Below are 13,747 nucleotides of genomic sequence, written 5' to 3' on the forward strand. Positions count from 1 at the left end.
TTTGTCGCAAAAACATGAATTTCGGGGGTTAAATCCCCTCCGAATTACTTACGCATGATCTAAGGCGTGACTTGAAATTGTAATTGGCTGGCAATATTAGTGGGAGGGGCATATGTAAGCCACTGCGGCAACCACACTCTGCAATTTTTTTAAATTGCGAATTTTCTAGTTATTATTGTTTGTATGCTTTCGTTGTTCCAGACTTCCAGTATAATAACGTTGACGTGCATTCTTACGCCGTTGTGTGTGTGTGTGTGTGTGTGTGTGTGTGTGTGTGTGTGTGTGTGTGTGTGTGTGTGTGTGTGTGTACGGGGGGGGGGGGGGGGGGGGTCGGTGCCAGACGGTCTCTAGATTGTTGAAGGCCCAGTTCATTTCACTGCCCGAGAACAACAACATCTCCCCTGTGGCTAACCTGTTCTGACCATCCACCTGACGTCCACCATGCCTCACTGATTCACAACAGTTCTCATCCCAGCTGCCACTTGTGCTGTTTTTCCAGTTTCAAACATGGTTCCATGTTCCGATATTAATGGTATTCCTGGTAGAGATGATAGTTGTCGACCTAGTAGCTTCAAGATGGGTCTGGCTTTCCCTCCCAGGACTGTAGTTAGGGTTAATGTACTGTGATGTAGTACTCTTTTTTTGTGTTTAAATGAGCATATAGAATAATTTCCAAACAAGATGGATTTTTTAACCACATGAACCCTAGTGATCCGAATATTTGTCAAAAGTAGCATTCTTTTGCAAGGAGATGGTGTACAGGGAAAAAGGAGGGGACCAAATATAGACCCCATGGGATCTAAACTTTGTATACAGAGGTACTGTATAATGACTTTAACATTTAAAAGAAATGAAGACAGAAAAGTGAGGACGCCAAAAGTGATTGAATCCCACCAGTCACTTCTCCCTGTGCCTCCCCTACATTAGTACATGTTGTCTCCTTCTCAGTTCTCCCAAGTCTGTCTGCCTGTCGGTCTCAACAACAACAATAACAAAAGAGGAAGAACACAAAAGACAATGGACCGCTGTCACCGCTCACTTAAAAAAAGAAAAGAAAAGTTAAACTGCATATTTTTGTAGTTGCAGTCCAAATACTTCAGTCCGAGCACCTCGAAGAATGTTCTGTATTATAGTCAGGTATTTTCTAATACTGAACAGAAAAAAGCCAAAAGTATACAAATTGACATTGTATAAAGTATAGGCTACAGCCCGACCCAGCGGAGCCATTTGGTTCTGGCTTTGCAAGATTATAAAGTATGTTACAGAAGGCTACAACGATACACAGACCCACCAGCCAGCAGGCCTCAGGGGCTCTAGAAATAGTACAACAGTTTCTTCTGTCCTTTGTCAAAGTACAGCAACTAAATCTGACTTGCAAGTGAACATTTGGGTTAGATAAATCATGATATGTTTTTATATAATATGCATATATGCAAACAAATACGTACATGCATACATACTGTGTGTACACACACACACACACACACACACACACACACACACACACACACACACACACACACGTATTCACATATACTCAAGAGCTTCAATTAACATAGAAGCATGTGGGTTTTGTATCTGGATGTACAGGCATTTTCTCACAGGGTGGACTATGGCATTACAAAGTACTGAATTGTTCCAGGTGGCAGAATCACTTGTTGCAGTGTCCCGCTGGAACTAATAAGGCAGGTACATTTTCACCCCCTAAATCCCTAACATTGGCTGAAATGTGACTGATTTACAGCTATGGCTTTGACGGAATTCACATAATTATACTTTTTACACTTGAACAGCTGTTCTGTTCTGTGTTCTATAAGGTTAGGCCTATGAATGTTTCCCATACTGTTCAGACACAAAACAAAGGCCTGTTCCTATCACATACGCCTACTCACCAAATTCTGTTGAGCAGTAATAGTAGTACAATATATAGCAGTGAGTAGTACAATAGTAGTAATACTAATGACCAGTTAATTGTAGCAATAATGATAATAATATTATTAGTAGTAATTAGTAACTACTAAATATGTTATAGTAATGACTTGTAGTAACAATAGTAGCAGCAGCAGCAGCTGTAGTAATAGAAGCAGCAGCAGAAGAAGTAGTACAGTATAGTGAGTATGATTGATTGATTGATCGAACATGTAAACAGCACAGACACTTGGGCTTAAAGGATAACAAGAATGACTCAGTCATAACTGCCAGACTCATGTGCAGAAAGCTCTACATCTACAGTATAATCAGTTTGTGTGGCGCAGCCTCTGCCTCAGCTCACAGCTTCACATTGCGGCATTCAGACTATGGGTTTTATGGGTACTGATAGATATATTTGGTCTAGTTTGTGGGTGAATGGCCTTTTGACCTTTTAATCTAATTGCCCTGTGACTGACATTTGATGTCCAGCTGTCCCACTGACTTTAAAATAGTATGGTTCTGAGTCTCGATAGTAATACTTTTCCCTAGCCAGCGTTGGTAGATAAGAATTGTTTTGTTTTCGTTGGCCAAAACACCCAGGCTCTGTGTTTTTGCCCTTGAAAGTTAGTATTCGCTCTAACAGACTGGTAAACTGCACTCAATGACGTTCTGCCTTGTCACCTGATTCCACTAACTGATATTCATATCAGGACTATCTCTGCCCCGTGAGATATTTTCTGTATGCAATATTCAGTGACGTCTTGCATTATCTGTCCATTTGTTAACAAATATGTTTTTTAACCTTGTTGTTCAACACATTGTCCGGTGTATTGATTACGGTATGCTATATCAACCATGTTTAATTGAACATGGAGAGAGATCGTTGTGAAACGCTGTCCGGATGACATGTCTTCTTCTCTCCCGAAACAATGGTGAATATATCTGATCGAACCTCCCTCTAAGTTCTGCTTGTCTGAGTTCTCTTTCTTGTGTCCGTCAATTCATTCCAAGGTATATTGGTTAACTCTGTTATACTCTGACTTTTACTCATCATAGCCTAAAAGGTTTTTACATCCATTTCTGTAAAGTTACAAGCCCTCTGCTTCTATTCTGGTAAAGAGTATTTATGGTACTTAGATTACTTTCTAGAGTATTTATTCAGTTCCGGTGCTCCAGAGCTCTCTCTAGCTCTAGCTCTCAAGCTATCGATCCTAAGCTATTGTTTATTGATATTTATACAGTCCTATACAGTCCTTTCAAATCTATCATTATTAAAGATGGATCTTATTTAAAATTATCCATCAGGTACCCATTGGCTTAGTGGCAGCCTGACGAGGCAGCCAATCATGAAAACGTGTCGCTACTATAGGTAGTGGTCGAATGTAGTCCAGGCGCTTTTAAAGCACCTGCCAAAAACCCCTGGGGACTTGTTTCCATATGTATTCAATATGCCAACATATCATAGAATATTAACACATTGATATAATAGTAGTAAATAATTGCGACCTGAGGTAGCAAATAACTATGAAACCTTGCGTTTTTGACACCTAACCCACAATCCCCGTCACTCTGACACGTCATCTAACTCTAAATCCCCATCGCTCACCCCAGGCAAGCCCCCAGGTCATCCTGACATCACATGACATCAGTCCCCTGGTCACCCCAGGCAAGCCCCCATGCAGGTGCATGAAAAAGTTCCATTCATGGGCATTCCCAGCTGACACCCGGCCTAATACAATCCCTGTTATGCCCATATGGAGAACTCTGACAGTGATCAATATTAAGCCCATATATATGGGAATACCAATATATGAACATATTGTGACAGTGTCATGATAACCACTGTGGTTGCCGCAAAGGTCACAGTTAACTATTAGAGTGGAAGTGGAGCGGCTGGAGCCTAAAATGGTCAGCATATTTATGCATCTCCTTTGAACAATATTTGCCGTTGGCTAACTTGGCTTCACTCAGTCTTAGTCCTGTTCCTCCATTATCTTTTGTGTAAAACCTTTCAGTATGTGATGTGGAAATATACATGAGAGCAAATGAATGAGTTCACTTCAAGAATCCCCCCGTCCAGTTTGATAGACATGAGCCTGCATGGACAAAATGCCTGGCTTTTGAAATTACATCATATGGCAGCCAAGTCTATGGACTTTTAATGTAGAGCACTTTAACCAAAAACCAAATTGCAGCCAAGTCTATAATATGGACTTTTAATGTTTGTTTAGGACACTAAACGTGACATCATGTGGCAGCCAAGTCTATAGAATTTTAATGTTTACAACAGTCAAACAAACATTGACGACGTGAGCCCCTCACTTTACACAAGTGTGATTTTTTTTCAGGACCCCACACAGTAAAATCATCAGTGTTCATTTAACTCTGACAGTGTATATGTAACCAAATGTACCCGTAAGCGTCTATTTGGCTCCATTTATACACTCTCAGAGTTAAGACACCTGAAATGATTCGGAGCCCATGACACCAATCCCATTCCACCTTCATCAAACATATAAGAGCAGCCATGGAAGTATAGGTAAGTGTTTAAGGGAGATCACACTTTATTTATCTTACAAAGAATAATTACAACGTAACTGCATGATGTTAAAGGTATATCCAGTGATTTCACTTAATTCAAATATCACTTTTTTTTGTTTTGTTGTGATAATCCTCCCTACTATAGAGTGTGCTGGCCATATAAGGAGTTCCTCCTTGTCCCCAGTTAACCCCTGGGGGTCAAAAAACCTTAGGTTTCGTTTTTGACTCTCTATCCTGATTGGACGAAAGGCTGGGTCCCACAGCCAAAAAACCTAAGGTTTTTTGAGTGAAATCACTGAATATACCTTTAACAACGGAACAGACAGGTCCACAGGACACACTCTTGAGAAGCAAAGCAAAGACTGTGAAACGTTATGGAAGCGAGAATCAAATGAGTGGGAGACCATTTCTATCCAAGGCAAAAAGCTTAGATGTTATGTGAAAACCATTCTGTGACATGCGTTCACATGGTATACATATTACCTACATGTGTATGATAAAAAAGTACATCAAGGTCGGTCCTGTGGGGCCACCAAACTACCTCTAACCTGCAGTAAGGGAATACGCTAATGTAACTGTAGATTTTCTTAAGTACATGCCAGGGAATTTTTTCCATGTGGACATTTTGTTGGTTATAAAACTAAGGTAGCCTATACAATGTGATTTTCTAAAAATGGACATTGAGGAATTTCAAAGCATTCATGTAACGTTGATGAAGGTAAAACCGGGTTTTCAAACATTTTCACCTCACAAAACCTCAAACTGCACTTTCATTATAGGCCATATGGATTCAGATATGAAAATATGTTTTGGCTTAAATTAAATTATCTTAATGTCATAATCATATTATGAGTAATTATATTACTGTTAGAAATGTCACTCATGTAATAATTTGGCTGGGACCCCCTGGAACCCCAAGGACCCTTGATTGGTGCTGCTTGAAGAAATGTTGACTTATGAGATGTTTTGTTATTGTTCTTAGAATGTTTAGAATTTCATTTGTATCTTTTGTCCTCTGTGTATTTGTGTGCTATCTTATTTTCTATATCCATTTTGTGTATACTATATCTTTGCATCTATGTTTGTTGTTTCTGGACGGGGGAGGGGGGTGGGGTATAAAAACTGTTTTGACTGAACTGACTGAAGGAATAAAATAAACACACAAAGAATTTCATTCATTGCATCCTATATATGACTCCATGATAGGGGTCTACTTTTAAGGTCACCATACAATATTCATATTAATCATCAGCATTGGCTTAACTGCTGACAGTTGTCAGGTGTGTGCGTGTGTGTGTGTGTGCCAGTTCAAATCAATCAAGCTGCATTCCTTTTCTACTGTAGGCTATTTCGAATTGGCTCTGGTATGGACGCCCCGCCCTATTTCACCGAGGACATTAAAGTATTTAAATGTAGAGGGAGGGAGACGCGGTGAATCTGGAGTTAAAGGCAACCACAAGAAAATGCACGTGTAGGAGGAGAGGGGTGGTATATAGGAGTCCCGATATTCTGGCACTTCAGCGTTAATACGCATAGACACATTATTCTTGTCAATTTCCCAGAAAACAAATAAAGTCGTGCCGGCTGTAAATTCATTCAAAAACAATTCGACACGTTTCGTGTTCATTCATTTTTTTCTTTTTACATAACTGACTGCGGTGCGCATGTAAAACGCTGATGCGTTTTTAGATCCATGCGTAAAGCCTTCTATCCACCGCTTGCCTTGCCACTGTGGCCGTGACACAAAGTGGATGTATTTGATATCAGCCGACGTTAATCAAGACAAAGGTTTCCATGAGGATGATTGACAAGAGAGGGATTTGATGGAGGTTGTGGAACTAGAACAACGTCGTTGGATGACGGCGCGTCCTTCTCTCTGATCGGATTTTCATCTTTTGCGGGATTATCTCCGCTTTAAAAACCTTCCGGACTTGTTTTGTAAATTCGCTATCAATGAGTATACCGGCAGGAAGAGACAGTTTGGACCTCTCAATTAATTGGTTTCGATCTGTAATAGGAGGACATACAAACTGAGTTGAAATCCCATCGGGATCAGGACTTCTATTATTTCCATGAGTCTCCAGCACTGAATCAGTGGAGTATTCATGACGCGATATTTGACTTATTTCACGATGAGGATAAGAACATCCAGATTAGGTTATTTGTAAGTAAGGGTTAGTGAATCATTGCCGGCGATGTAAATTCTGGATTACATAAATACGTTTTCTCATTAATTTGTTCTTCTTGCAGGTTACTTCAATTCATGACGCTTTGCTTTTACGCACAGGTAACGCACATCTCCGCACACGTTTTACAAAGCAATAAATCCTGCATAATTAGAGTTTCATTACTCCTTAAAAATGAGTCCCTTCATTAACTAAATAACACTTAACAGGTCATTTGCCTGCGCGCTCAAATGACTTAATCCGTTTGTAGCCTATACATCTGCAATAGGGTGCAATAATGTAGCCTGAAAAAGAAAAAAACACACTTTATGCAAGGCAATGGCAATTGGCAACAATTCAAACATCTTGAAAAGAGGTAAGCCCCGGCTAAAAGGTAATTGTTAAAACATATGTGGATGGCGTATGGCTGAATTGAAGGGGAAAAAGAGCCGTAAAGGGATGTAGTCCGGGGAGACAAGGTGAAAGAGCAGCCGTGGTAAAAACAACCTATCAGAGGGGTGTCATCCTCCATGCAGCATCTCTCAGAACACGGCTGTCCCCTGTCCATTCAACCTCGTCCGATAACAGTGCTTGCCTTAATTAATAAATAATACAAATCTGGAAAATAGATAATGAAATAAAATAATAACATTGTGGGCCCATAAACCAATATGTCTATCTATTAGGCCTAATGTTTAATTTTTTGGCTATTCCCCGAAAAAACTTGTGGATAGCAACCTGAGTCGCCCTGGAGTCTGGACTCATGCATTTGGCTGACCTCAGAGATGATATTTGGTTGTTATGTGAATATAAAAGTCAAGTTTAAATGACAGCGTTCACGGGGTTTGTCATTTAACATAGGCGTGTTTTCTCTTGTCTGAACAGAACACTGTGCAGTCATCCCCCCCTAATTTTAAGCAACATGTAACCGAACAGAGCCGGTTGTCGGACAGGATGAGCCGGAGGTTGACCAGAACCTATCAACTGTACAGCCGAACCAGCGGGAAACACGTCCAGGTTCTTGGCAACAAGAGAGTCAATGCCAACGGCGACGACGGGGCAGTGCATGGTAAGGTTAAAGTGAGAACAACTAGGCCTACTGACGTCAACGGCGTCGGTTTAATTAGAATTGACAAATAACTTAGTCGACCACAGAACATTAATTCCGTTAAAGTATATATAGGCCGCCTATAGGCAAAATAAGACCACGTGGCGCCGATTCTATAGCCTACAAATGCCTTCCGTATATAGTTCTCACACTTTAAAGATTTTTCAAAAATGTTCAAAAATAGCAAATGTAGCCTATACCTATACTTAGGCTTTATGTGAGCTTGTAGATCTGCTATAATAGCGAATGCTATAAAATTACACTGATGCTTTCCCGGTTTTAGTGGGTTTTAAGTAGCACAAGCTAGGGGTGAATCAAGCTTTGATGAACACAGTCCATGAAGAAGAAAAAAGAAAAAGGAGGAGAGGAAAAAAAAATGAAATATGGAAAACCCATTTTAGTCATTCAACTTTTGCCTCTTCAACAAGCTCTGAGTGGCTTCATCTCTGAAGTTCCTATAAGGTTATAGACTACAATATTTCTGTCATTTTAATTGTTGCTGCAGGCAAATATAGCACCAAGATAAACAATTATGAGCAATGCACATTGACCCTATTATTTCACCATAAAATATTATTTTATCATTTGGACCGAGCAATGCTTTTTAGACTATGCTAGCCTATAGTCTTAATTAATTAATCAATTAACTAATTGCAGCTAATCAAGTGGACCGATCAATCAAACAATGAAAATTGTGCTGAGTGGTCTACAGTTAATAGGCCTAGGCAGGTCCTAAGATGTTAAATTATAGTTTCAAATATTTATTATGAAAATTATAAATGAAACCATATAATGGAAATTATAAATGACACTGGCATTTAAAAACAAATTAGGCCTATTAGAAATAGTTGGTATTAGGGTAAATATAAATGTTTCCAAAAAGGTATAGCCTATAACTTATATGTAGGCTATATTGTAAATATTGTTGTGAACCCATGAAGCTATAATGTGCAGTGCAAGGTGTTCAGCATATGGACACCTGTTAAATTGGACATATATTCTTCTTCTTTCAGGGAAAACGTGTCTTAAATTTAAAGGGAGCGAGTTCCTGTCACCAAAGTATTTTGGTGTGTCTATAGCCATCTTTCCACCACAGTTACCACCATCCATCTCCTTCTCTATGCCTGCTGCCTGCATTTTTGGAGGGTCCTTTTATGAGGAATTTTCATTGCTTTACAACTCAATGTATGACTCAATTTATACGGAGAGGTGAAGTCAGCATCTTCACTTTATCCCGTTTCCTCTAGTCTTCTCTCCTGTGCTCTTTTGTCTATCTCTCTGCTGCCTAGACATGCATGTACACACACAGGCATGTATACACACGCACGCACGCACGCACACACGCACGCACGCACGCATGCACGCACGCACGCACGCACACACACACACACACACACACACACACACACACACACACACACACACACACACACACACACACACGGAGCAAGCAAGCATATAGACAACATTGCTGAGTGGGTGTCACACTTGTAGCAGGCCCAAACCTGCTGCAAACCTGACCCACTGCTCAGTGCTTGTGGCTGTGTCTCTGACCACAGTATTCTCACTCTCTGCTTTATTCCCTAAGCATTTATAGCCTTTCAGTGACAATAGCCACTGTGCAAATCCCCTTTGCTTGATGTTACAGTGGTAGTCATTGAACAACTTACCCCTTCATGCATTTAACCTGCATAATATTCTTCTTAGCCTATTTCTTTAGGAGTAAGTTGTATATCGTCACACAAAACCACAGTCTCTTAAAAAGTTATTTAACAGACCACTCCCCCTGTAGCTTTTAGTGGCCGAATAGGGTGGCAAATATGACTTTTCTAAAGCTCTGCATGGGATTGGCTAAAAAAAGACCAGCAGTAGTTCTGCAAGCATGGAGTAAAACTGCATATCAAAATGTGTTTTGACCTATAGGCTACCCAGTGCTTCACATCTGTGAAGTGTAAAGTGTCAGTCCTGGAAGATCTGTTACTCCTTGTGATTGTGTGATTGGGTCAAATCATACAGTCAAGACAATGGACATTTTCCCTAGGTGTGCACAGTAAAGAATCTCTGCTTCAATTTTGAGCAGTGCACACCACTCCCAATGACTGGCCGTGTGCGTCTCTATGTCTCTATGTCTGTCTGAGTGTCTGTCTTGTCCTTTTGGTATGAACAGCTGCAATACCGATTGAGTTTCAGCCTTAAGGGACATTCACACTGAGCACTATAACTATAACAGTAAAATATTACTATAACAATACAACTACTATTTTTTTATCTGTTGCAAATGTTACTTCATTTGCACAAAAAGCAATTCTGCTTGATTTTATTAACCATGTACATTTGATATTTCTTGCACTATTATTTATATTTGACCTTCTTGTTATCTAAAATTGTTTTCCATGTTTCTGTGTTCTCTATTTGTTATCCTTTCCTTGAAATGGCAAAGTGTACATTTCTAGTCTAGGGTACAAACCTACTCTATCTTATACTGTAATATAATATCTTACGTCCTGCTTTATGTAATTAGTTCTATGCTTCATTTTTGCACAGCCAAACTGGAGGTGGAGACAGACTCCTTTGGGAGCCGTATTCGCATCAAAGGGGTGAAGACAGGATACTATATATGTATGAACAAGAAAGGAAAGCTTATTGGCAAGGTAATAGAGTTAACAACTTTAACCCTATATACTTCATTGATCGGAGTCCCCCCCCCCAGAGACTGGGCCCCCTTATTTTTCCCTTTACACCAAAGCTCTTCACCAAAACAAGACCATAACCATCCTTTGCAATGTAAAATGTTATGAGTTATATGAATTCATGCCATTATGTAATCATGGCACTGTTTGAGTCTTCTATTTCATCGTTCTTCAATTACAGTAAATACAACCCTGTGGATAGTGTGGGGCTACAGTGTGGGGCCACATTTGACCATTATTATTCAAATATATATATGTGTCTCTCTTCTGTTCTGAACTGTAGCACTTCATTTTATTGTGAATTGATTGAAGCCATAATACATTTGGAAAGGAAAGGAATTTAGCCAGAATTCTTTTTTTAATAAGCATTTGTTCACCTGCACTTAATCTAATGCATACTTCCAAAATCCAAAATGTGTCATTTGCCTTTGAAAAAGTACTCGTTTTACTCTCATCTTATTCTTATAATGGCAGCTAGCTTCTCTGTCCTTCTCTTCTCGTCACAGCGGAAAGGACGGGGCAAAGACTGCATCTTCACAGAGATTGTTCTGGAAAACAACTATACAGCGCTGCAGAACGCCAAGTATGAGGGCTGGTACATGGCCTTCACCCGCAAGGGCCGTCCGCGCAAGGCCTCTAGGACCAAGCAGCACCAGAGAGAGGCCCACTTTATGAAGCGCTTGCCCAGGGGACACCTGCTGAGCGACAGGAGACCGGCGTTTGATGTCCTTCCTCTACCCGTCCCTATCCTTCCGTTTAGAAACACTGGTCGGAGGACTAAGCATTCCAGTCACCAGCGCTCAGGAAGCCACTGAGAACCCAGATCTCTCAAGAGAAACAGAGGAAGGGGGGCAAAAGAACCAACGAGGAGGACCCCACAGGGGAGAATGTGGGAATGTTCCCAATGAAATTAAACTACTTTCCCCCATCCAGTTGAACACCACCCACCTCTACACTTTGTGTGCCATTTTGCAAACTCTCGTCAGTAAAACCTTGTTACTGTATATTGTATCTAATTTTGAGAATCTAATATGCTATATTACATAATACAATATAGTATATTAGATTATATTAATGTTTAATATTTCAATATTAAACATTGAGTATCCTAATATGGTAGCTATCGTTCCTGTCAGACAGAATCATTTAAATCAGGGAATGATTTAAGTGTTGAAGATCTCAACGAGATTGGAATGAATACATTTATGGCTAGATGGATGGACACTTGGATGGATTAGAGGTTAGCCAACCTGGCAGTAAAGAATGTTATGACAGAAAATGGTTGCACACAATCATAGACATGGCAGCTATCTGTGGGTACTTTCCAGCATCTACAATGATGAGTCTCAGTAGACACTATACAGCTATTTCCTACCTTTAGGAGGCCATTTTTGGTGCATTGTTTTTTGCCTTTTCTACATATATGAATATATTTTTACTGTAAAAATTGTAAATTACTTTAAATGATGGATATATTTATTGTAGAGTGTATATTAAAACCACTAAATAATGAATTAACAAGATGTTAATTGCAGGTTTTCTCTTGTCTAGCTAGTTTTGGAGATGCATGGTGAGAGCTATAGTGGACAATGTTGGTTATTTGTGTGTGTGTGTGTGTGTGTGTGTGTGTGTGTGTGTGTGTGTGTGTGTGTGTGTGTGTGTGTGTGTGTGTGTGTGTGTGTGTGTGTGTGTGTGTGTGTGTGTTTCCCCTGTCTTCTCCTTGAAGCTTGGAGACCCAGATAACTGAGGGGCAATATCTGTGACAGGCTACCGAATTCAATGTGCTCAGCAAGTGAGACTTGGGCCTGAATGGCCTGGGCTATGTATTAAAAGCGGTGAGGTCAGCCCACCATTTTGGCCCAAACAAAGGTTACCACCATGTAGTTGCATTTCTCACGATCGCACACCGTAACCCTCTGATCAAATGGGGCCTTTGTGAGACCTCATATAAAAGGGCATGTTATACAATAGTGGGTTCGAATAATAACACAAGGAGGGGTCAGCTATCAAAAAGAAGGCAGTCACACAGGGAGGGGTATGAGGGACTAGGGGTGGAGGGAAGGATGGGATGGGCGAGGGAGCTTGGGTATGAGGAGGAGAGAGAGAGGGGTTGAGGGAGTTGAGTTGGGGGTGGGGGTGGTGTGTGTGTGTGCAGAAAAAGCAAACCAGGGTCTGTGTGGCAAAATGTGGCATCGACTGAAAGAGAAGGGGGAACGGCTGGGAAGAGGCATTCGGGAATAAAAGGGAGGCAGAAAAGAAACTCTCTCTCTTCCCAGAAGCAGTTGAGCATGACCATCAGAGGCCAAACGACAGGGGAGGAAGAAGACCCTGAACAGAGACTGGGCCACTCCAACAATGCATAACTGGATGTCCAATTTGTTAGTTGTTGTTTGCTGCCGTTGGAGTGCTCTGCATCTGTGAGAAATGTGTGTTGACATGCACCCAGTAGGGTAGAAATTGTTGAGTAGTAGACTAAAACAAACTACAACCGAAGCACACCCTAAAAATGAATACGCTGGTTGAGTTTCAGCAGTGTATTGTGTATAGAGCCTACCATAATGTGCTTTTGTATTTAGATGAGATTGATCAAATAAAATAGAAATCGATCGATCGATCGATCGATACAAAAATTAATAAAGACAATAGGAACCAATTAAAAACCATCGCATGAACTTGGAAAACAAAATAGAAACTAACCAATTTAAAAAATGTTTTACTATAGTGCTGTTCCTTCCATCTGGAAGTGCACAGAGCACAAAAGTCAGTGACCTGTGGTTTTGTCTTTGCCTTTTGCACTTGCTGTCTGGGTTTGGCCCTGTGGCAAAAACAAACAAAAAAAAGGAAGGAATCACAAGGTTGGAACAATCTATATTTAAATGTCATTGTTTCTTTAAAACAGCATTGTTCACTTTTTATCCTCCATCTAAATATGTCTGATGGGAACCTATTTTTCAAACTGACCCTGGTTAAGAAGTAGATAAATACTCCACTGTATTAGATGAAGCGATACATTGCAATTTCTATGATGTATTTTAATGTTGACAAACCTTTATTTACCCAAATAAGAGTTGACTTGAGAAATCCTGATTTGATATTCTGGGCTATTATCACTGACAAACATGGGATTTTCCTGTTCTGTCGGACTGTTTAAGTCCATTCAAAATGAAGACATGGAACAGTTACGCCCCTATCTGCTTAATCTAACCTGGGTGTCTATGAGGTTCCCAAGTCACTTACTGTAACAGGGCCAACACTGGGGTTCATTAGCCCATTTAGACCTGAGGCCGATTCTAAAAATGCCTTCTAAATCCTGACCCAAGTTTTCTGAATAA

The 13,747-nt window shown here is 40.3% G+C and overlaps 1 protein-coding gene across 2 annotated transcripts; it reads left to right on the forward strand.

Annotated features, from left to right (window-relative positions):
• Window positions 1–5,987: 5,987 nt before the first annotated feature.
• On the forward strand, window positions 5,988–11,908 carry fgf8b (fibroblast growth factor 8b). 2 transcript variants are annotated; one of them, XM_083765926.1, is made up of 5 exons: window positions 5,988–6,616; window positions 6,703–6,739; window positions 7,503–7,686; window positions 10,270–10,376; window positions 10,922–11,908. In XM_083765926.1, exons 1-5 carry the CDS (start codon window positions 6,558–6,560, stop codon window positions 11,228–11,230), a joined length of 696 nt encoding a protein of 231 aa, XP_083622052.1. In that variant the 5' UTR covers window positions 5,988–6,557; the 3' UTR covers window positions 11,231–11,908. The 2 variants fall into 2 exon arrangements, with proteins under 2 accessions (XP_083622052.1, XP_083622053.1); XM_083765927.1 differs by having other exon boundaries at window positions 7,554–7,686.
• Window positions 11,909–13,747: the final 1,839 nt, after the last annotated feature.

The sequence above is a fragment of the Protomyctophum parallelum genome (assembly GCF_964188405.1).
Source record: "Protomyctophum parallelum genome assembly, chromosome: 5".
Classification (NCBI taxonomy): Eukaryota; Metazoa; Chordata; class Actinopteri; order Myctophiformes; family Myctophidae; genus Protomyctophum; species Protomyctophum parallelum.